At 39.6% G+C, this 25,510-nt stretch overlaps 1 protein-coding gene across 1 annotated transcript in view; it reads left to right on the top strand.

Moving 5' to 3' along the window:
• The window catches only part of SCTR (secretin receptor), a 30,140-nt gene that overhangs the window by 3,342 nt on the left and 1,288 nt on the right, over positions 1–25,510 (top strand). The window contains exons 2-12 of the mRNA XM_070957062.1: positions 1,659–1,788; positions 5,306–5,416; positions 7,533–7,651; positions 10,752–10,849; positions 11,911–12,046; positions 12,934–13,087; positions 13,759–13,819; positions 17,901–17,967; positions 18,199–18,290; positions 19,427–19,565; positions 20,086–20,127. Of these exons, the coding sequence (XP_070813163.1) occupies positions 1,659–1,788; positions 5,306–5,416; positions 7,533–7,651; positions 10,752–10,849; positions 11,911–12,046; positions 12,934–13,087; positions 13,759–13,819; positions 17,901–17,967; positions 18,199–18,290; positions 19,427–19,565; positions 20,086–20,127 (1,149 nt within the window). The remainder of the gene's footprint in view (positions 1–1,658; positions 1,789–5,305; positions 5,417–7,532; positions 7,652–10,751; positions 10,850–11,910; positions 12,047–12,933; positions 13,088–13,758; positions 13,820–17,900; positions 17,968–18,198; positions 18,291–19,426; positions 19,566–20,085; positions 20,128–25,510) is intronic.

Below are 25,510 nucleotides of genomic sequence, written 5' to 3'. Positions count from 1 at the left end.
TAGCCTTTGTAATTCCTTAATAGAGAAATTGCATGTGTTTGATGTGCTAAACATCCTATGCTTTCCCCCTTCTGCCTACAGTTGCTCTTTCTGAACCAATTCTTCTTTCCCCTTTGGTTTTTGGATAGCTATCTAGCTGGACATAACCCCATCCAGGTAGAGAGAGGAATAGATGGATTAAGAAATCTGATTTAAAAGGCAATCATTTTACTGTAACATAAACTGGCCTGCGAATTAGAATTTCAAAAGTATTTTAAGTAAAGTAATAGAAACCTATATGAAGAATGGTTGGGTGAGAGAGACAGCCTTGTGGGCATTCAGCATTCAACAATCCTTTGCAGGAGGTAACATGTCAAGATAAACTGTTATCATCAGTTCTGGGGTATCTATTGCATAAAACTTTCTAATTTAGATACATAATTGATTTTAGTAGAAGAAGCGGATTCAGGGCCCAATAATGGTGATACTACCTTTTTTCATAATGCGTGAAAATAGATTAGCCCAGCTACACAAATAGTAATAGATACTTCTTGTACACTAGGCAGGGTTGATGTAAATCAGGCTTGCATAAACTGACCTGCAAAGCTAACTATGCTTTACCACCATATAAGGCAGTTGCCAGGAATGTTGTAAATCTCTTGGGGCTGCTTGTTTGGAATTGCAAAAGGTTGCCCAGGATCTTCTTACTAGCAATATACAATTTACAATCTTAATTCCACTGGTAGTGCCTAAATTGTGCAGGCATAGAGAAACGGGGGCACTTTCAATTTCCCATGCATCCAGTCAAAAGACACAGTAACTGCATTGTAGTTGCATTCGGAAGACTTACTAAACCGCAGACCAGCCAATCACATTTGAATACAGCATGTGGTACAAACCCAGACTTAATAAATTCCTTAGAAAAACCCCAAAAATAGAGTTGATGAGTAAATAATTTTCAATTTAGATTGTGTTGTACACTACTTGCATTAAGCAAAAAAGATTGGACGAATACAAAGAGGCCTCAGTAGTGAATGGAATGGGGACAACTATCAGAGGAGACCTCCCAAGAGGACAAGAAGACACAAAGGAATGTTGTGATGTCACAACATATTGCATTGTGATGTCACAAAATAATGCCCAGAATTTAAGCATTTACATAATGATATAAGAATGCATTTTTTGGGTCGTTTTTCTGCCTTCCCAGTTTGAAGTATATGCCTATGACAACCTTGATGGAATAACCTCATTATGGTTTTGACTGATTGTGCTATAAGCCTCATCTGGAATTATGTGATTCATTGATTGGAATTAGGTGTAACGTGAAACAACCTGAGAAAGGCAATTAAAAAAAAAGATCTGTCTACATTGGAATCTAGCTAACCATTTTGTCCTTAAGTTTGAATACCCTTTTCAGAACTGTTGTGGGATTGCTAAAAAAAAAATTTTTTTCAGGGTGGAAGAAAGCAGCTTTGTCTTCCAGAATGCTTCCCCACTTCTGCAAACAAATCACGGGATTGAATTCTAATGAGTTTGGATTCTAGTTGAGTTCAGAAGAAAAACAAGTCACTGTGTTATTTTAAAATGCTGTAATTATAACTATATATAAAAAGGACCTAGCTGCAGTATTTTGTAATCAAAGTAACAAAAGAGTGATAAAATGATACTTTTTAATACAGCAGATTGGAGCTTTCATTTCATCATGCGAAATAAAAAAAACCATGAGGATGGAAGAAGAACTGTGCTCCTCAGCACTTGCCCAGGAAGAAGCAAACAGAACAGCTGGAAATGAATTATTGAGGAGTGCAGGTATGTCCCAGAGTATCAATTGGGGCCATTTAGATCAGGGGTCTCCAATTTGGCAACTTTAAGAATTATGAACTTCAGATACCCAGAATTCCTCAATCAGCCATGCTGGCTGAGGAATTCTGGGAATTGAAGCCCACAATGATCTAGACCAGGCGTGTCAAACTCATGTCATCATGGTGGTGTCACGTGACGTATCGGGACTTTTTCCCCCTTCACTAAACTGGGCGTGGGCCTGATCAGCACATGACACATGCGGCCAGTGGGCCAGGAGTTTGACAGCTCTGATCTTTACCTCTGATCTAGATCATTGTGGACTTCTATTAAAATAAGAATTTGTAAGGTAGTGATAGGTATACAGTAAATTATGCTGATAAAATAATCAGAGACAGGTTGGGGTAAGATCAGGGTTGAAATCCAGCAGGTTCTGAAGGTTCTGGAGAACTAGTAGAGGAAATCTTGAGCAGTTCAGAGAACTGGCAAATACCACCTGTCTGGCCCCAGAGTGGGGAGGGAATGGGGATTTTGCAGTAGTCTTCCCCTAGAGTGGGGTGGGAATGGAGATTTTGCAGTATCTTTCCCCTGGAGTGGGTTGGGAATGGAGATTTTGCAGTATCCTTCCCCTGCCACGCCCACCAAGCCACACCACGCCCACCAAGCCATGCCCACAGAAACGGTAGTAAAAAATTTGGATTTCACCACTGGGTAAGATTGTATGACAGCTGAATAAGTTATTCACATGGGAAAACCAGAGCTGGTTTTAATCCTTCAGTACCAAAATTGGTGTATCCAATAAAGTTTTACTTTTGGCAATTCAAAGCTCTCAAGAGTGTTTCCATATTTTGGGTCCTCTAGTCCAGTTTTCATTTACAACTGGAAATCCCTGGCTTTGACAATATATATCTTAGTTATCAGCATAACATCTCTACACATTAAAATCTTGCCTAGGTATAGCTTCGTCTGTGTGCCTGTGTATTGTCTAGATTTTCTTCCAAGAATCAAAATCTTTTTATTTTACAGCTATAGTCACCATCTCTTGGTGAATTTATGAGACTATAAGATAAACTTTTACTATTTAACTTTTCCTCTGCTTATTTACACTAGTTCACTTTATCTGCCGACGTTATTTTGGTATTGTTTTAATATTCATCAGCAAACTGGCTTTGGTATTCTCTTGCAGTTTCAACAAAAGATTCCTTAAGTCTTTCGCATTTGCAGTTCTCTTTGAGGTTATTGATATTTCTCCCAGTGCTTTAAATTCCAATTTCTATTTTTTCTCATATCTTCTGCATGCAGGTTAAATAAGTAAAGTGACATTATATAGCCTTGGTGCACTTCTTTCCCAATTTTGAGCTATTGTATTCAGTTGCTTCATAATCTGTTATTTTGTCAGGGTCTTTTCTACAACCATCCAAACACAGCATTTGGGATCCTGTGCAACACAGTGATTTTTATTCAGCCTTCACTCCCCCTCCCCCAAACTAAGGTATTCAATAAGCAACTTGTATTCCAAGTTATAGCAGAAATATGATCACTTATTTGCAACTTTTGTGATTATATTACTCCTGTTTGATTTAGTTGAATGATTAGTGATAAAGTGCCTTTTAATTAAACAGCTTATGTTGCAAATTTAGAAATGGCAATTTAATCCATAGTTCTTCTCTGGTTTTTTGAACCTATTTTTTCATTTTTATAAAGAACTCAGGAAGTGGAGGATTATAAGAAAGGAAGAAGGAAAGATCAGAATAATTCCATATAAGGAATAAAAGATTAATTAAGGGGGAACCAAAGACTAATTTGCAATTAGTTCTGTAGCTATACTGATCAGGGAAGAATATTCCGTAGAGAAGCTGGAAGGTTAAACTATTAATTAATGTCACATTAAGATCCCCCCCTTTCTCTCTCTCTCTCTCTCCCTCTCTCTCTCTCTCTCTCTCATATGTTTGTGTGTATGTGTGTTTGTGTGTGTGTGTGTGTGTGTGTGTGTGTGTGTGTATACACTGTGTTTGTGTCTACTTATATTCATATATAGAGACAAAAGACTTTTGGAACCAGTGCAGCTGCCTATTCAGACTAAGGATTAGCGCTAAGGATAGGCTTGTATAATTTAGGTAAACCATGGTTCAGCTAATTTATGGTTTGTTGATGGTTCAGCATGTCCTGTGAATCCAGAAAATCATGGCGTGTTGTATAGATCTAGCCTAAATTTCTGATGTCTACTTCTCCTATAGGAGCAAGGATGTATAGGATATGAAAATGAAAGAATTCCAAATCACATTGTTTTACCATTTCAGGATAGGCTCTCTCTTTGTCAATTTGTGCATTGAAGAAGAAGAGTTGAGATTAACTTTCAAAAATCAATATTGGGAATAGCCTGTTTGCCAAAATCTCTACTCTAACTTGCCGCAAATCTCTAAAACCTTTCTCTGATACCACAATTTTGGACTATCACAATAACTAGGAAATGAAGATTTAAATATTATGACCCCTTTGCTATTTTTTATATTTCTTCTGAACAATGGAAAGCACACTGCCCAGCTCCCTCAAGAGAGCGACAGTACCAAAAGAGTTAGTATATAATTAAACCTTGTGGAAAAAGAGTGATCTGTTTGGTGGATTTATGTTCCGTGGTATGATGAAGTAGGCTTAAATATTCAAGAGGATTAGCAATAGAGCTGCCTTCTGGGAAAGAGATTTCTGGAACAATGGTTGATTGAAGACTAATATGAAGGCACTTCTTCCTGGTTTTAATTAATTAGGTTTCATTGACCTACTCAGCCCTTGTCTAAACAAAAGAATGGCCTTGCATGCCTTATTAATCAGCACCTTGAATTCAGAAATATCTGTCCAACTTGTATCTGCTTTTAGAGTATATGTTTGCTCCTTGCCCTCCCATAGTAATCTCACACAGCTCTGAACACCAAAGTAAAGGTAGACCTTTAATAGAAAATAAAGGGACCAATTCACCTCTCCCTTCCTTCTTAGCACACTCAGCAGTCCATTAATAAAGGCTCCTGGGATGGCATGATTTGTGATTACTGGCATTAGTTAATGGAGGCTGGTAGACTGCCAAAACCTGTGTTGTTTGGTTTATATATTATGCAGGCCTATCTGATCGAAATTACAGCAAATGCATTGTGAGACGCTGGGTAAATAGGAGGAACTCTTTAATATATTTTTATAAGCTGTAAAATACTGGTGGCATCAGAAAGAAGGAGGCTAAAGGGCATGGTGTGAGGCTATTGCTCACTTCTACTCTGCTTCACAGAGATTGATTTACCAATAAAGGAGAATATCTGTAGCTCAGGGCTGAAACGACGGGCCTTTGACCCTCTCTGAGCTTGGCTGATTTCTTGCAGGCATTTCATTACCCAACTAGGTAACATCATCAATGGTAGAGGTTGATTTTCCCCACACTGGTTATGCAAGGACAGCATCTGGATCGTGATGTGATTTTTTTCCCCCTACTCTCTGTGGGATTCATTTACTATTTTGATGTGTTTGTGTTCTTGTACCTTAGGCAGATGCCTTGGCATGTGGGATAATCTTACCTGTTGGCTGTCTTCTTCCATCGGACAAACTGTTAGTGCACCCTGTCCCCGAGCCTTTCAAATAGTCACTGGACAAACAGGTAACATGAAAACCATGATTTAATGCAGGGCGGGTTTCAAAACCCATCGCTACCAGTTTGCTCGTGGGTGCTTGCGCGCTTGCTCATGCATGCAACGCTTCTGTGCATGCCTGCGTGGGCAACGCACGCATGCGTGGATGGGTGGAGCCTCCCACCACCGCCACTACTGGTTCATTCGATCCAGGGAGAACCGGTAACAACCCACCACTGATTTAATGGTCTCACATGTTTTCAGAGGATCTGGGAGTTGCTTTAGGTTTGGCTGTCAGTGTCCCGAGTAACGCACCCATTGAAAGCATAACTCTGAGGCAGGCAGATTCCCCAAAGAATATGTTTATTGGATACAACATATCGGCACAGCCAGTAAAAACCAACTGAAAGTTCCCGTGGTTTTCACCTAATTAAAAGAATAATACTTACAATGTGTCATCAGTCATGTTGTCCAATGAATATGGCTGTCAGGCTCCTCTCCTCCTTCACCAGCCACCTGTTACAATGACCTTGGTTCCCACAGGAAAATTTTTTATTTTGGCTGCAAGCTGGGCTATCTACTTCCCCCCCTCCCCTTCTTTCTCAGGCTTTGTGGCAACTGTGAGGCAGGACAAGATGGCTTCAACCAGGTTCACTTCAGAATTGACATAGGCTACTTTTCAAACTGTATGGGACCAACTTCTGTTCTTATATGAAGAATTTTGTCTATTTTTCATCCCCAAAGTCCAGGACACCATAGTTGCTCATTTTGGGCACCAAAACACTGTAGGTTGAGCTCTGAGAGTTGCATTAAAAAAGCAAAACAGTAATAGGTCCAAGAATTGGATTGCTTCCTTGCTTGTTTATTTCCTACAAGACTCAAAGTGACACTTGGTAGTTGTCTAGACCACTACCAATCCACGGCCCATGGCAAACTGATCTGTGCAAGGGTAGGCAAGGGTGCAAAGCTTCATTTGTGCATGTGCGGGATTAGGTTGTGTGTGCAAAACCATCCCCTCACACACACCAGGGGTGATATTCACTTACCTTCGCTACTGGTTTCACAAATGTGAGCGTGCACGTGCGGAAGCTCGCTTTGCTTGCACATGCCACCTCCGTGCATGCACAGGGCCTTCCACTCAAGCGCAGAGCATCAAAAACGGGACATTGTCTGGGCGGGTGGGTGGACCCTCTTCAGCCGGTTCTATCTGGTTAGCCCGAACCAGATAGAACTGGCTGAATACCACCACTGACACCCACCCACCCACACAGACACACACACATTCGCTGCTGCTGTTGGTCCATGAACCCAGAAATGTTGGGGACCGCTGGTCTAGACAGTTATATTGATGAAGATATACTCATCAATGTGTATTAACCATGATGGTTAGGAGGAATAACTTATTCCAGTTGATGAAGAGATTACATTGGAGGGCAGCTGTGGCCTACATATCCCAGAAGGACAGCATGAAGAACTGCCCTCCCAAAAGAATTTACCGGGGCCATCCTGAAAAAGAGGGTAGTGCATTAGATGGATCATAGATTCTGTTCAGCAGGGCTTGCTTGATGTTCTTATGAAATGAACAAAAAGTTCACATATTGCTCACATAATGCATTGCAGAAACTTAGTTAATAATGATCCATTCAACAAAACATTAATTAGTACGCTTTCAGAGACATTGGGTATAAACCATGACAATTCAGGAAACAATAAAGTGTGCATGGTGGCATCACAATGCAAACCTGGCCCTTTTATATTTGTGTCCTATGCCACACATTTTGTCATTTGCCTCTTGTTTACTCTAGCTCCCCTTCCCCACCTTCCATGCATGACATATTAATCCAATCAATGCTGTACTTGGGATCACGACACAGCTGTAAACCTGTGTGGTCTTGTGTGTATCTTTGTTTTAGCTCTGGCTTCCTATTTAAAAAATTAAAATAAAATAGATTATGTTTAAGAAAATAATTTCCTTAGCAAAGGAAAGTGGAAGTAATGTTAGACCTTTTCATCACACTGCAATCAATATTTGCTTTAATTTTAACAATAAAATCAAATAATTTAGATTGAAAATGACATTTTCCTCTTATTTATACTCCACTACTTAATTTATGGGTTTTTCCTGTTCTTGTTGTTGCAATACAGGGTTTATGTATCGTAATTGCACCAGGGAAGGCTGGTCAGAAAAATACCCCAAACCATATATTGCTTGTGGCTTAAATGCCAAACAACTTAATGCCCCTATAACTGAGTGGGAATCTAAGGTGAGTTCACTTCTTCAGCTATAATATTTCTGCATGCGATGGAAAATCCTTTATGCAAGCTCAAATGTTTGACCCTTGTGTAGAACATCAAAAAAAAGAAAAAAAAAAAAGAAGGGGGAGGTATTTTCTGAATGCGTAAAAGCACATTCATATTTTGCAGGTGCATAAATTAGCTATGAACATGTGAAAATTGGCATGTACATAGGTCCAGCCACTGTTTAGCATTCACAGAAATGTGAAAGTCAACATAAGAAGAAAATCCACCACTGTCTCTATGTCAGCGATATCACTGATCACCACGGATGCAAAACTGCTGTTTCAAGGCAACAAATTCAACTTCAGAATGTTGGAAGAAATGTCCTTCTGGTTTCAGTTCCAAGTGTGGAGAAAGACACTGGAAACATGGTGGCTGCTTGGAAAGATGGTTTTTAATGGTGGACAGGATCTCATGCCTTGAAGATCTTGGGTGAAGAAAAAAAAGGGAAGAGATGCTGAGAGTGCCTGAGTTTTATACCCTCTCTGGGCTTTTGAATTTGACCTTGTATTCTGATTGGTTGTCAGACTCCCATGGGGTCATGCAGGGGTAACTTTGTAGGTTGTGTTTTTGAGTTCCAAGCTTGGTTTGCCATCATGGATATAGGCAGTCAGTGATTCAGGAGTGAGTTCTAAATTTTTTTACTATTGGTTCTGTGGGCGTGGCTTATTTTGTGGGCGTGGCTTGATGGTCATGTGACAATTCTTTAGGATTTAGCAGAGGTACTGGTCTACTAGGCTTTTAACTGCTTGCAGAGCTGTACCAGTCTACCCATTTATTTTTGCAGGCACCGGTCTACCCATTTATTTTTGCAGGCACTGGTCTACTCATGTATTTTTGCAGGCACTGGTCTACCCATTTATTTTTGCAGGCACTGGTCTACCCATTTATTTTTGCAGGCACCGGTCTACTCATTTGTTTTTGGAGGCACCGGTCTACCACCAAACTGCCTTTTACCACTGATCAGCTGTAGGGCAGCCCTTTGAAGCACCGCAGCAAGAATTTAAACAGTTTTTCCTTATAGCCCATCAGCTGGGACTCAGGAGGCAGCAATAGATTGGGGGTGAGGCAAATAAAAGGTAAAAATAACGCGGGGGTGGGGTGGGGGCGGGGGGGGCAGGGTGGGCAGAACTGGTTCGGTGATGTCATATCATCACCGCTACTGGTTCGGTGGAACTGGGTGGAACCGGGAGGAACCCACCACTGCAGTGATTGGCTGTTAAGTGACACCTAATTGGCTGATAGTTCTTTCTGTTGGACAAAAGAGCAAGTAATTGATGGGAGATTCGCTGTGAACTCTATACTGCCCTTGTACCTAATATTCTGTATAGGTCTGAAAATAGTTTAAAGCCATCTCATTCAGTAGGTGCATTTTAAATTGGATTCAGAAGGATTGGTAGATCAGAAAAACCACTTGTCTGGAAGTGTTCTATATCTCTGAAATTTATAATTGCACTCATTTGACCTCATGGAACTGGATTTTCTCTTGGCGCACTGAAGGACTGGGTTCAACGAAACACACTCAAGGATAAATAGAGTGCCAACCTGACTGATTCAGGTCGAAATCCACTAATTTAAGAACTCACGGGACACCCCTATATCTGTGCTATGGACAAATTTTGAAGAAGGATTCAACTTTCCTAAACCTACATGTTTGAAACATGGATGTGCAAATGGATAGGTGGGTCACACAGGAAGGGCAGGAATACATATTCTCTTTTTTGTCTGATTAGTGAATTATGCCCTTTGAAGGAGGAATTGGAGCAAGCCTTTGTTTTTGACACTCTACTTAATTACAGAATAGATTACTACAGTGGCTTCCACGAGGGACTGTCCTGGCAAACTGCCTGAAAATTTAAGTTACACTTGAGTATGCTGCCAACAGACTTAGATCGGAAGGTGCAATATACAAAAAGTGGGATGTCGTCATCGTTTGTTTCCTTGCCCTCTTTTAAGCAGGCCCGAGAGAGTTTTATTTTTGCAGTCATTTAATGGGCTCTTTTATTCTCAGTGGTTGTGCTTTATGACCTGCTTTTATTTTGCAATTTAGTTCCTTTGTAATTGTTGTGCACAGGCACTAAGCATTTTATATTCTGTTTAAATAGACATAGAGGTGGGATATAAAATCCAAGGAACAAAGACATTTTATTATCATGACAGAAAATGCATTTTTTGGGGTTACTTTCATCTTTAGTCTATAAGTGCTTATTCCTTCTGCTGGGTTACTTGGATTCAGAGACAATAGAGCTGCTGCATGTAAGAAAAATAATTGTAAATAGCAACACCTAGTGATCCAATTTAGTACTGCCCAATTCAAGAGCCTCTTTAATACATACCCTTTCAAAATGTTGGAATGGCAGAATCATATATCTGTCATTGCATTAAATGAATTAGGTGTTGCCTTTGAGGGTCATGTGAACAAGGCAACTTAACATGCCTCAGATCAGGGGTGGCCCTTTTACAATCTGTGGACTTCAACTCCCAGAATTCCTGAGACAGCCAAGCTGGCTCAGGAATTCTGGAAGTTGAAGTCCACAGGGCCATATTTGCCCACCCCTGCCTCAGATCATTGATTTCTACTGCAATCACATAAGTACTCATGAAGATCACCCCTGTTGCTAGACCATAATTAGCCATGCTCTGTCAAAAAAGCCATAGTGACTGAGCTTGCACATAACTCTAAATTGTAAATCTTGGCTTACCAATCATAATGGTGATGTTCACACATTAAACTGAGCCCCAAATAAATCACATTCTGGTCTAGTGTAATATGTACCAGTATATCCCACTTCTGATTTACAGTAAATACGCTAAAAGGAATTACACACCTGGCTGGGGATATTTCTTTGTTTTGTTTCTTCCATGTTTTCAACCAAGCTGAGTTCTGCCAGAGAAATAACTGGGATTTGCAGAGAAAGTTATTTGCCTCAATTCATGGTGGTGCTAAAGTTTATTGCAAATAAAAGATACATTACTGTGATTGTTTTTTAAAAGCAACATTGAAAGGCTTCTCGTATGAACACAACTCCTACCTGAAAAAAATTATCCTTGGATGTCTTCTTACAGGTATCTTATCTCATGAAATTGGAGACAGTGTATACTGTTGGAAGCAGCATCTCCCTCATAGCTCTGGCAGCAGCATTGGGCATTTTAGCTTCTTTTCGGTGAGGAAGAATTATCCATATATTTTTTCCCTTTCCTTAGTTTATCTTGTAATGACCCACATGAATATGCCTCTGTGTATTAAATGATGTGAAACACTGAGATACTTTGAATCCTGTTCCATTCATTGGTGGCATTGAGAGTGGAGAAATGATGAGACTCAGAGGTCTGACAATATTTTCCCATGATATGTTCAGAATGTGCCACCGTACTGCTTCATCTGCTTTTACTTGATCGTATGATACTGCATTTAATTTGTTAAGTGGATTTTGTATTTTACACCATCTTTCCATGAGAGCCACTGTGCAAGAAATTAACATATTTTAGTTATCAGTTTTACCATACAGAAGCCCAACTCGGTTGCAGGATGTAGCAGAGGTCATATGATCTCAAAAAGTTAAAAAGGATTGAGATTCAAAAAGTACTTGCCTGTGAGACCACTAGAAAACTCCAGGGCTTTAGGCTAAACTGGGAATTTGATTGAACTCCAGGGCTTTAGGCTAAACTGGGAAAAATCCTGAAAATAGGCAGTGGCAAACCACTTCAGCCAGGAAACCTATATATGTGTGTCTGTGAACTCACCCAAGTCCAGCTGAATTCATTTGAGTTTTTACCCTCAGGAATAAGCCATTTGATAAATCCATAATTTTTAAAATTTAATTAGGTAGATTTATATGGCTGCCCGACTTGCACACAGTGACTCTAGGAGGTGTCCAGCATTGAAAATCAACATTTTTTAATTTAATCAGCATATCGATTGAATGTTTAATCAACATTAAATATTAAGCTAGAGTGGCAATGTGCTCGTCTTTGCATATAATTGGGTTCTAGGCAGTATGTTCTCTTTTACATGTAGTTCCCAGTGCCATTAGTGAATGGGTTCCACCAAGATGACTTGGAAAGTCGTCTGGTTGAGATCTTGAAAAGCCTGCTGCAGATTAAAGCAAATTATTCCAAGCAGCATAGACAATAGTAATGATCTGTCTTCCCTAAATCTTCATGTGGCTGATGAGAATACCTATTTTGAATCCTGCATAATGCTTTGTCTTCCCCTTTTGAATAGGAGACTCCACTGTACAAGGAATTACATCCACATACAGCTTTTTGCTTCTTTCATCTTAAGGGTGACTGCAAACTTTATCAAGGATCCTATACTGTCAGAGGACACGGATGATGCTGTCTACTGTGAATTACACACAGTAAGTAAGTAGAAATATACAGCCACCCAGTTCATTAAAGCATCAAAAAAGCTACTTGAGAACGCAAATTGGGGGAGGGGGAATCACTTTTATCCCTTTTAAACTCAGATAAAGTTATTGCCACATTGCTTATTCTGGTACCTTTCTCTTGTTTAAATAAATTTCAGTTTGAGAAGTTGTTAGTGTTTAAAGTGGCATAAATTGTGTTTAATTTGTCTTTGATTTTGTGGCAGTAACAACTTGATTAAAATGATCAGCACAGATTAATTAGCCATATGAGCTCAGAGGAGAAACATAGGGCAAACATATTTGTAAACAATTTTGGTTAATTCCTAGTTAATATCAGACTGAAGAAAGTGTCATCTAGAAAAGGTAAGGTAGCAAGATTAGCGGTACTTGCTCAAGGTACTGTCCCCTGCAAGAGATCAAATATTTGCAGGAATTGGTCTAATAATCTTGATTATCTTTAGAAGAAACCGAAGCAGAAGCAATTTTACTACTCAAAGGATTCTGGGATTAATACCTGATGAAAATGCTACCCTAGCCCATAGCTGGTGGAAAAATAAAAATCCCATGTTAAGGGCTCTTAGGAAATGAACTGAAAAATATACAGTAAAATATTCATCCAGTATGAGGACATCTGGAACACTCTGGTGGTGATTTTCATATTTCAGCAGATTTATGACGTGCTTTTATGCTTCTGCTATGATAACAGAATGCCAGTGCAGACGGTCTGATCTAGCATGGTTCTTCTAAGGTGTTGCGATCGAGGAACTGATAGACCACTGATGAATGAAGCTCAATGGGGCAAAGGTTCTCTGGAAGGGAGATAAAATGAAAATAAATGAAACATACCTTATTTATAATGTTTCTTGTTTCCTCTTCAGGGCAGGTGTAAGATGATCATAGCCTTTGTTAACTTCTGCATCATGGCAAATTATAGTTGGCTTCTTGTAGAAGGGCTTTATCTCCACAGCCTGCTGGCCATTTCTTTCTTCTCCGGCAGAAAGTTCTTCTGGTGGTTTGTGGCTCTGGGATGGGGTAAGCATCTACATAATTACCAGATAAGTATGTTGTCTGGGGATGTTCAGTGACCTATTGCAGAGTCTCAAAATACTCCCCTTGCCTACTTTGTGGCAGTGATCTCTTAGTTTCCCTCTCCCCTACATTGCCTTTGGCTCACTTCCCCCCCCCACCCCCTCTTTGCATTTTGCTTCTGGTTTGTTCCTCTTTACCTCTTTACTCTTCTTCTTTGTCCTGGACTTTTTTCTCCTCTTCCATCTCTTTTCCTGTGCTTGGGGGAAAAAAATGAGATTTATGCCCAAGCTCTTGCCACTGATATAACTGAATATGAACCTGCAAGCAGGTATACACCATTCCCTCCAAATACGATTCTGTAGAGGAATTTTGGGTTGTAATTCCCATTACCTTCACCCATCACCCTTATTGTTTGTGCAGCACTCAGCTGTGAAAGCAGGGGAATTGTCTTAATGGGTAAGGACATTTTGAAAGGTTATGTATTTCTGTGCACTTCAGCTTTTTGTTAGGTGTGTTGGGTCCATCCTTCTTTTATTTTTAGGCAGATCCATTTTTCCTTTTCATAAGGTTATTAGACTTGGTTATTATTATTCAAAATGTTCAGCTAACCTAATCTAGCTTTTCTTCTATATTATGAGTAGGCACTAACCACAAAATTGTTTTCTCTGTTGCAGGTGCTCCAAAGTTATTTGTAATTGCATGGGTCATAGCCAGACTATTACATGAAAATGCTGGGTAAGCACGTTTTCCAAACTCAGCAGTCTGTTTGTAAATCATGCTAAGACGCAGTTGGTTCCAACTGTGATTTACTGAATAAAGCAGAATACTAAAGTATCGCAAGTGTGCAAAATGTGCCATCGCAAAATGTTTTGATCCTGAAAGAAACTGCTCTGAATATTCTGGAAGTGATCTATCCTCAAAATAAGCCCGTTTTGAATTTGTCCAGAACAGCTTCTGGATCGCTTCTGGAATATTTGAAACCATCTATTTTGTGATACCCAGAATTAGTTTTAGGGTTTGAATGTTTTGCAGCAGAACTCCTTTTAAGTTATAAAATGGCAGGGTTCATGTTGGTTTGCCAAAGCTAAACAAATAACATATTATGGCTTCGTGTAAACACAGCAAATTATGTATTCATGTTTCTCATCGCTCCACAGAATGAGTAGTAATTGGTTTAAAATCTGATTTTTTTTCTTTGTTTGTGAAGTGCTCAGAGATTCTGAGAAAAGAAAGAAATTCTGCTATTCGGTTAGAGAGATGAGCCCTTAATAAAAAGCCAGCTCTTATATTCCGTTCCTGAATTTCAAATCTGCTTCTCTCTGATGGGTTCTGAGCATGACATTTTGATAATTATTGTGGAAACAAACAGGAGTGCTTTGTGAGATAGAGGAGAAGCATGGGCTTTGCACAGTTATGCCAAACTGTCCTTTTAAACACATTTTTCTAGAAAGGAGTGGCAATTTTGTAGAAATGCAGTGGGAATATACAGACTGATTAGAAAGAAAGAAAGAAAAAGAAAGAAAGAAAGAAAGAAAGAAAGAAAGAAAGAAAGAAAGAAGAAAAGAAAACAAAAGAGATAGAAAGAAGTGGGATCCTTAATGTTCCATGGTTGAACAGGGCAACTGCACATTTATTTTATTTTTTTATTATGAAATTGATATGCTCAGTTCAAGGCAACTCTGGGCAACTTACAACAAGTCTACAACATTTGTCTAAATCCCTAGAATTCTCATTTAAGAATTCACAATCTACAAAAGGACTGTTCCTGTCCCTCTTAATGATGGATAATAATGTTCCAGTTAATCTGGTTTCAAAGCATTGTCATACCTGTTGAATAGATAACCTGTTTTCCCCAAAATAAGACATCTCCTGATAATAAGCCCAATCGGGCTTTTTGAGCGCATGGCAAGAAGGCCAAGCACTTATTTCAGTGGTCAAATATATATATATAAGACAGGGTCTTATTTTCAAGGAAACACGGTACCACAGGGAGATATCTTTTCTGCTGCTAGCTGCTTGTCCTGGAATTCACTTTTATTAATGAAGTAAAATAACAAGGTTATTTTAATGATAGTGATCCTATCCTCTGTTCAGATGAATCTAGCTTCCCAGGAATGAGCAATGTGCAGTGAAACATAGTTTGTTTGGCTCCATTTGGATCCTTCTGCTGGGGTAAACAGAGTCAACATTATTTAGCATTTCATCAGATGCCGAGATCCCGTCTTCTTGTTGCCAAACAAACCAATCCAGATTTTTAGCCTGGGTTTTTGAGGAAGCAATACACCAAATGATAGCGTGGCACATATTTTGGACTGACAACATGCAGCACAATTTAGCAACACACCCAATGGGTTATTTAGCTGTCGGGGCTAGCAGGAGACCTCAGCTGAATCAACAGACTATACAGAGTTCATTATAGTAACTTAGAACTGTTCTGTGAGAGCATGACATTTTCAGGAGCTTTTTGACTATAATTACAGGTTAGGTAGCAGTTATTATTTGCATTACAGGTAGCAGTTATTATTTGCATTTCTTAGCATGATAAAATACAGATTTTTTTAAAAAAAAACATAGCTATTTTATTCTTTCTTAGCAAAAATGGCAGTTAAATCCCTTAAAACATGATTTATACATTTACTTTGTGCCTTCGAGTCAGTGCAGACTCAGGGAGATTGCTTGGACAAGTCCCTACAATTTTCTTGGCAAGGTTTTTCCAAAGTTATTTGCCTTTTGCCTCCTAGTTCCTAGGACTGTGAGAGAGGGACTGGCCCAGGTTTACCCAGCTGGCTTTGTGCCTAAAAAGTGTGAGACAAGATCTCATTGTCTTCTACTAGATGCCTTAACCGCTACACTAAACTGGCTCTTAAAACATGATCAGTGTACTGCAATGCATGCCATTCAGTTTTTTGATATGGAGAATTTACCATCCAATAGGGCGAGATTTTGCAATGCTCTGATTCAAAGGAGACTGCATTCCAGTTCAGAAATTGGGAAATAAATCGAATGTAGCAAATGAAAATAAAAGAAGTTGCATTTTGACAAGTTCCTTTTTTCCCAAGAGCCATTTTAGTTTAAGTTTTTACTTTACGATCAAATCAGGACAGGTAATTTACCTTTTTTAGGGCTTCAGAAAATTTGGAAAACAATCTCATGGGAGAAAGTGATATAGTTCTTGCCAGAGGTGGGTTTCAGCAGGTTCTGATCAGTTCTGGAGAACTGGTAGCGGAAATTTTGAGTAGTTCAGAAAACCGGTAAATACCACTTCTGACTGGCCCTGCCCCAATCTATTTTCTGCCTTCCAAGTCCCAACTGATTGGGAGGAAATGGGGATTTTACAGCAATCTTCCCCTGGATTGGGGTGAGATTTTACAGTATCCTTCCCCTGCCACGTCCACCAAGCCATGCCCACCAAGCCATGCCCACTGAACTAGTAGCAAAAATATTTGAACATAAAATGACATTACAAGACATACAACATTTTTATATATCCTCTCTTAAAAGCTATTTCGTGATGATCTTCTAGTATTTATATTTTCTCCCTTTTCCCTTTATATTATTCCAGTTTCTTCTTGTCCCCTCTCTTTTAATTACACTGTTATAATAATAAAAAATAAAAAAAATTAAAAAAATATTTGAAACCCACCACTGTTTCTTGGGCAGAGGAGGAGGCATACCTAAAGAATTTTCCTCTGTTCTCACCACAGTCCCATAAGGTACAATAAAGGAGAGTGGCATCATGCTGAAAAAAAGATACAAATAAAATCTTTTCTGCAGATATCCAGTCACCCAAAATAGTGTGTGAGAGAGATTTATGAATTGATTTCATTTATAAGTACAGTACTTTACTTGATGATAAAATTCTGCCAGTGGTGTTTGGTTACTTTGGTCATCCAGAAAACATATCCTGGTGTCACAATGATCAAGGGGCTGTTCTCAATTAATGCTGACACAAATGGCTACATTATTCAATTACACACTATTCAAAGAGATATTTCTATGGAAATCAAGGTAATTGGTTCCAGCTTAACCTTGCCAAAATAGAGTAACAAACTTTAACAAAGTTACTAAATATAATTCCTATCTATGTTCTAGATTAATAATCCTCTTAAATATTTAAAATAAATAAATCAAATGGACAAAAGCTAAACTAGAGCCTTCGCTCATATCCAAAGCTATCTCCTATATTCTGCTTTGGTTCTCCAAAATGAGCCCCTTCTTTTTTGAACTTTCCCCAAACAGAACATTTCCTTTTGTTGTTGTGTACACAACAATTAGCATCAAAAACCCCGTGTGGCCACCAGCTTTACATTAACTGAATTTTGACTTTCATTAAATGCAACCTGGTATCCATTTACAATTTGCACTAAAATTGAAAATTGAATATTGCACTATTTGAATTCATACTAATTTGTGATCTACCTGTATGTGTGCCTGTGTGAATCAGCCTTTAGCTCTACCAAGCAACAGAAAAGTGAAAAGCTTGGGTAGTGTAATGATTCCTTGCTTTGCTGCATCACTGCAAGTTCCTGAGTTCATCTGAACTTTTCAAAACTTCCTTAAAACTAAGCTCTCAAGTCCAAACAAGATTGTCCCTCTGCTTCACCCTCCCAATGTGCCCTCTTTTCTAATAATTATATGTGCCTGCCGTAAATTTCTATAATGTGATAGATGGTAAGAAATACCTGATGGTTACATTCTTCCATGAAATATTTCTCTCAGCACAGAGTTTTCTAGGATGTTCATCCACCGGTTTTTCTAAATGACAACCTATTATTCATTCGACAATTGCAGGTTTGTTTGTTTGTTGTTTTTCCAGGTGCTGGGATATGCATCTTACATATGCCCTGTGGCTCATTCAAGGCCCGGTGGTGGCTTCTATTGTAGTAAGTCTACTTCACAGCTAATTTCCCAGATAAACGCTTGTCTATTTCCCCACTACCAAGTTATAGCGATGTACGTTGTAGTGCTGAGATTATTAGTGTTACCTAGGATAAAGCTTGTATGCTCAACAATGAATGGGTGATCCGAGAAGATGTAACAAAATGCTGGTGGAGGAATGAGGTGAGTGTGGTGAAGAACTACCTCCATCTCACTTGTGCTTCCTTGTTTTGTAGATCAATTTCATTCTATTTGTTAATATTATAAGGATTCTGATGAACAAACTGCGATGGCCAGATGGAAGAGGCAAGGACTCCAGTCAATACAAGTAAGGAGGCTTCTTTAAACAGCCTCACAAATAAATGCAACAGCAAACAAAATGACCAGGGGGCGAAGGTTTTCTTTGTTTGCATGTCATGGATCTGTCTAGAAAGCTGCCTCAAGGATGATTGCCCCATTACAGTGAAGGGTACTAAACTTATCTATGTTTTTATTTAAGGCATCTGTTTTTATGCTCACCTATGTTATTAGGAGCAGAGAATAGAACAAGTTGCAGAGTTCCAGCTATGTAACAGAGAACCTCAACTCTTGCTAAAAGTCAAGTGTATATCATAACACTGTAGGAGAGGATGAACCCACCCTGTCAACATCTTTGGGGGAAACAGGAAAAGAGGTTATTCAGGGAAGACAAGGTTTCCATAACTTCTAAGTGGCAATGTAACACATTGAGATGACCCCAGCTAGCATAGACCTATCTGCATCCAAAAGCCAATATTAAACTGGCCCTCTTTTTTAAAAAAATATATTATTATTCTCATCATCATCATCTCTTTTATTCATTAAACATGAAACTCAGTCAACTGGACATTTTAAAATGTGTCACAAATACCATTGACCGGTGCTATTGGTTGATATGGGTTGCTGCCAGTGTCCTAGGTATCAACCAAGTATCTTCTTAAAATATATGATGTTCTGAGTAGTGAAGTTTTTTGCAGTTCTGCTGGTGTTATTGCAGGAAGCTGCAATTTCTTAATGTTAAATAATAATAATAATAATAATAATAATAATAATTATTTATAATATTATTATTATATACTTTATTCATTAAACATGAAACTCAGTCAACTGAACATTCAAAAATGCATCATAAATACCATTGACTGGTACTAATGGTTGATACAGGTTGCTGCCAGCGTCCTTGGTATCAACCTAGTACCTTCTTAAGATGTACGGTGTTCCAAGTAGCGCAATTTTTTGCAGTTCCACTGATGTTATTGCAGGAAGCTGCAATTTGTTGATGTCTCTTATAAAATTCTTGGACATGGTACCAGATGACAATGATGATGATGATGTTGTTGTTGTTATTATTATTATTATTATCATCATCATCATCATCATCATCACCATCACCATCACCATCACCATCATCACCATTATTGTCATTCTCTCTTTCCTTGCTCCTAGGAGGCTTGCTAAATCAACATTGGTGCTCATCCCTCTCTTTGGAATCCATTACATTCTTTTTGCTTTTTTCCCTTTTGATACCACAAATGGCACCATGGAAGTTCAAGCTCTGTTTGAAAAAGCCCTAGGATCTTTCCAGGTAAGAGGGGTTAGTTCCTCTGATGAAAAATTCCTTAGATACTTAAATTAGGATCTCAGAGAATGCACGTAAGCACAAAAGTAGTGAAGCCACCTTCCCCAAGCTGGTAACCCTTAAATGTGTTAGGGTTACAACTTCTAGAATGGTGTATGTTGTGGGGGGAGGCTGGCCTACCTTGTTAACAAGTTCACACTCTGGTGTAACTCCTATCTTCTGCATCAAACTATTTCATGCTGTTTTTGTTTCAAAGCTCCTAATGAGTTTACTAGCATAATTGGTAAAGGCATTTTGTAAATAGAACATGTAGGATGCTGCAGGTTCAGCCTAAAGTAAACATCCCATCCTCAGCCTTGGTCTTTGGAACCATCGAAGCTGCAAAGTAATCTCCATTTTGCCACCTGCATCACATTTCAGTGTGATTTTTTTTTTTTTAAATGACATTCCATCTTCCTTCTGGAATGGCAGACTGCCATTTGCTATTGTGTATTTCATAATGAATAATTTGCTTGTTTTGTTTCAGGGTTTGGCTGTGGCTGTGCTTTACTGTTTTCTTAATGGAGAGGTGAGCTTCCCATGGACTGAGATTTAGTCATGAATCCTGCTGGATAAGATCAAACGTTTGTCTAACCCAGCATCCTGTTTCCCATGGCAGCCCACCAAATGCAGGGCTGGAGAACAATAGCACTTTTCACCATAAGTTCCCCTTCAATCAGCAGTAAGGAGTATGCTATTCCCGATACTGAGATAGATCATGTAATATATAGCCATTACTGCAAATACATTTAGCTTCACCCTATGTAATTTTGAACATTTTATTCTTATCTGTTTATCATTCTCATAAATGGAGAACATGCAACAAAGCTACTAATCCAGGCAATGGCAGCATCTAACTTTTAAAAATAGGAGCAAGGAATCCTTATGAAACTAGTTTAAGTCCTTGTTCACCCATGGCATTAAATAGTGGGTTACCAACATGGTATCCCTGGGCATCAAGAACGGTGTTGGGCAGTGGTTAGAATGCATTACTGCAGGCTACTTCTGCAGACTGCTGGCTGCCGGCAGTTCGGCAGTTTGAGTCCCTCAGGCTGAAGATCGACTCAGCCTTCTATCCTTCCGAGGTCGGTAAACTGACGACCCAGATTGTTGTTGGGGGCAATATGCTGAAACTGTAAACCGCTTAGAGAGGGCTGTAAAGCAGTGTAAAGTGGCATATAAGTGCTATTGCTATTACTAAGTGCTATTGCTATTGCTATCAGCATGCCTCTTGGGCTCCATGTTTCACCTAATTTTTATATTATTGATTTTGACCCTTCTAATAAACAGAATAAATGGGAGGCTAGTATATTGCAAACTGAAGTGTTTATCTCAAACATCAGCTTTATTTTACTTTCAAGTCCCACACATATCCCAAAATAGCTTCAGAAAATAAAATCAGTCAGGGATAAGGAGAGCTCACTTGCCCAAGAAAAAGAAATAAATGGAAATGATAGTGATCTTAAGGGAGTAGAGGTGGTGATTAATGACGCGATCAGTTTATTCTTGGTCTTAGAGTTACTATTGCTCCCACCACCAAAGTCGTTTTGTGAAAATGCCCTAAGATACTTTCAAAATTCCAGATGACCCAGCAGGGTTCAGGACTTTTGTTGGCATTTTGTGTGTGTGTGTGTTTTTAATGTGTTTTGTGTCACCTGCAAACTTGGTAAGTTCCTGTTCTAGTTGGGGAAAAAAGTGACTCTACTGCTCTTTTGGACCACATTAGGAATATGTAGCTAATGCCTTTTCAAAGGCCATCTTTCTTAATGGTCTCCACTCAGGGGTGGGCAGCTGGAGGTTTGCAGGGGTTCAGGAGAACCTCGAGCTAAGATTCTGTGCAGTTTGGAAAACCCCCAAATCCCACTCCTGGCTGGCCCCGCCCCCTCACCCCTCCCAGGAGTCCCCACGCGGCATGTTTTGGATGCAGGTAAGTGCAGGCTGTGCACAGAAGTTCGGGGAGGGTGAAAAACAGGCCTACCGGAAGTTTGGGAAGGCCAGAAACAGGCCCGTTTCCAGCCTTCAGAGGGCCTCCGGAGCCTGGGGAGGCCGTTTTTGCCCTCCCGGAAGCTCAAAGAAAGCCTCCAGAGCCCAGGGAGGGCAAAAATGCTTCCCCCCCACTGTGGTGCAGGAGGCCAACTAGGCCACACCCACCATGGCCACACCCACCCAGCAACTGGGCAGAGAACCCCTTGCTAAAATTTTTGAAGCCCACCCCTGACTCCACTGCAGGCTACTGATTTTTTTTTTATTCAGATCTGTCCTTTCTTCCAGTTGCAAATTGGATGGAGGGATTCTTGCACCAGTTGGACTCCCTCTATTTTCTTTTCTTTTCTTTTCTCCTTTCTTGTGCTGCCCCTCCTTAAAGTGCTTGATAAATCATTGTCATTCCAGTTGATGGGAAAGAAACTTTTTTCCTCAAACCAGAAGAATGTTTAGGTACAGTAACCATGATTGGGATATGGAATTATGCCCCAGCTTTTGCTGTACAAGCATCTCCCTTGCTGACTGGTGTCTCTTGAGGAAGAAATTGGGGTAGGGTGGGGGAATATTTCTATGCAAATCTTTTAGATCAGGAAGCCAAGAATCCAGGGAGGAGCTGTGGGGACTTCCACAGAGGCTTCTGCCTGCCTTTGAAATCAGCTATATTCTCACAAAAGCCTTTGTGCTGGGGGTAGCTTTGCTGATTTAATTCCAGCCATCTGCAGCACACAAGAGAAATAGCAATAGCACTTAGACTTATATACCGCTTCATTAAGGTGACCAGATTTTAACATTGGTAAAGAGGGACATTGTGGGCGTGGCTTATTTTGTGGGCGTGGCTAGCTGGTCATGTGACTGGGTGGCCATGGCTATGTCTATAGGGTAAGGAGAACAGATTTTAACATTGGTAAGAAGGACACCATTGTGGGCGTGGCTTATTGTGTGGGCGTGGCTTGGAGGCCATGTGACTGGGTGGGCGTGGCTACCTGGTCATGTGACCGGGTGGCCATGGCTATGTGTATAGGGACTATTCAGAGGGCTGAAAAGTCATTTCTGACAGGTCCTCACACTTTTGACTGGTCCTCACACTTATGACCATCCTCACATTTATGCCCGTGCAGCATTCTTAACAACCATGTCACTCATTTCACAACTGCTTCTCTTCAACAAGGTGACAAGATAGGGCAAAAATGTAAAATGTGAAGACAGTCGTAAGTTCGAGGACTGGTCAAAAGTGTGAGGACCAGTCAAAAATAACTTTTTCAGCCCTCTGAGTAGTCCATATGCACAAAAGGACTAACCAGAGGGCTGAAAAAAGTCATTTCTGACAGGTCCTCGCACTTTTGACTGGTCCTCACACTTATGACCATCCTCACATTTATGCCCGTGCAGCATTCTTAACAACCATGTCACTCATTTCACAACTGCTTCTCTTCAACATGGTGACAAGATAGGGCAAAAATGTAAAATGTGAGGACAGTCGTAAGTTCGAGGACTGGTCAAAAGTGTGAGGACCAGTCAAAAATAACTTTTTCAGCCCTCTGAGTAGTCCATATGCACAAAAGGACTAACCAGAGAGCTGAAAAAAGTCATTTCTGACAGGTCCTCGCACTTTTGACTGGTCCTCACACTTATGACCATCCTCACATTTATGCCCGTGCAGCATTCTTAACAACCATGTCACTCATTTCACAACTGCTTCTCTTCAACATGGTGACAAGATAGGGCAAAAATGTAAAATGTGAGGACAGTCGTAAGTTCGAGGACTGGTCAAAAGTGTGAGGACCAGTCAAAAATAACTTTTTCAGCCCTCTGAGTAGTCCATATGCACAAAAGGACTAACCAGAGAGCTGAAAAAAGTCATTTCTGACAGGTCCTCGCACTTTTGACTGGTCCTCACACTTATGACCATCCTCACATTTATGCCCATGCAGCATTCTTAACAACCATGTCACTCATTTCACAACTGCTTCTCTTCACCATGATGACAAGATAGGGCAAAAATGTAAAATGTGAGGACAGTCATAAGTTCGAGGACTGGTCAAAAGTGTGAGGACCAGTCAAAAATAACTTTTTCAGCCCTCTGAGTAGTCCATATGCATTAAAGGATTACAGCAATAGAGAGGGATGAAGGAATGGAAATTAGAGTAGGAGTGAGGGTAAGAGAGGGAGGAAGAGAGGAGGAGAAGGAGAAAGAAAGAGGAAGTAGGGAGGAGAAAAAGAGGGTGGGGGGAAGAGAAAGTAAGAAGGAAAGAAAAGAGAGAGGTGGTAGGTTTGAGGAGAAAGATTGCTGTACAATAAAAAAGATGAAAGGGAAGAAAGCCAACCCCAAGCAAATATAAAGATATTAAGATAAAGAATGAATTGTTAAACTTTAAAGAATAAAAGAGAACAAATATGAATAAATAGCAATAATTAGAAACACACATACAAACATATAATGTATTTTCTTTGAACAGAATATTTGGCTGGTTCACAAATTTAAACAGCGTTTAGTCATTTCAATTAAATTTACAATTTCTATATTTCCTTTTTGCCATATTTATTCCTCATCTATTTTTTAAAAAAACCAATATTACCCTTCATCCTCATCTCTAATCTTAATCAAATTCAATTTTTCCCTTCTATTCTATATTATACCCCTTCCCATTGTCATCTATTTTTATATCCATCCTCACATTGTTTAATTATGTAATACAGTTGTTTAATACAAATTCAACATTTTAATATAAATCAATTAGTTATAAAACTATCTTTTTTGTATATTAATCAATATGAACATGAATATTCCAATTATTTCCATGCAATCCAATTTCTTACAAATCAATTAATTATATTTACCAATAATAATAAACCAAATAATTTCTCCCATATATTCCTCCGAACCACAACTTAACCATTTCTGCTTTCAACACAATATACAATTAATAGTATCTCAATTATTACAATTCCCTAGTTAAATACAGCTTTTTTTCCTTTGTGTTTTAAAATCTTGAACTCTCCTCCTAAATTTCCCATTGTTTGCAGTTTTTCACCTACCTTTTTTGGGGAGGAAAAATAAAAATAAAAATAAATCTCTCTCTGCCTCATTTTGTCACGCTGCACCAAAGACCCTGGTTTCGGTTTCGTTTCTGAAGCTTAGCTAGGGGAAAAAAAAACTGCTTTACACTGATTGCCTGTAGGGCGGCCCTTTGAAGCCCCGGGCAAGAGTTTAAACAGTTTTTTTTTCTTCTAGCCATCAGCTGGGGCTCAAGAAAAATCGGGACTTTTTTGAAACGCCGCGGGACGTGGGACAAATTGCTCAAAAGCGGGACTGTCCCACCAAAAGCGGGACGTCTGGTCACCTTACGCTTCATAGTACTTTACACCCAGTGGTGGGATTCAGCCAGTTCGCACCACTTCGGGAGAACCGGTTGTTAACTTTCTGAGCAGTTTGGTGAACTGGTTGTTGGAAGAAGTCATTAGGGCAGAGAACCGGTTGTTAAATTACTTGAATCCCACCACTGTTTACACCCCTCTCTAAGCGGTTACCAGAGTCAGCATATTGAGTTGGTCAGGATCAAACTACTGACAGTTGGCAGAATTAGCCTGCAATACTGCATTCTAATCACTGTGCCACCATGGCTCTTAATGATCAAATGGTCAAACCATCCTTGAAACTCTGGGAGGGGGGGCTTGGGGACACTTTGTTTTCTCATTTGCTGGAGTTCTCGCCTCATACCCCCCTCCTAAAAGCAGAACTTGGATCGGTTTGGTTGAATCGCCAGACTGTCTTACTAGGTAATGTACCTTATGAGGGAACCTAAGGGAAGCAGGGAGGAAAAGAGGAATATTAGAATTAGGGGAAGTTCTTAAGAGATCTTCCTAGAAGATTTTAGCTTTGTCTTTCAGCATCCAGAATAGTCTTGATCTTTGTTTTTTTTCTTGGTATG

This window comes from Pituophis catenifer, unplaced genomic scaffold (genome assembly GCF_029215685.1).
Source record: "Pituophis catenifer annectens isolate HBS135680 unplaced genomic scaffold, rPitCat1.0.hap2 SCAF_1, whole genome shotgun sequence".
Classification (NCBI taxonomy): Eukaryota; Metazoa; Chordata; class Lepidosauria; order Squamata; family Colubridae; genus Pituophis; species Pituophis catenifer.
This window is presented reverse-complemented; position numbering and strand designations above follow the sequence as displayed.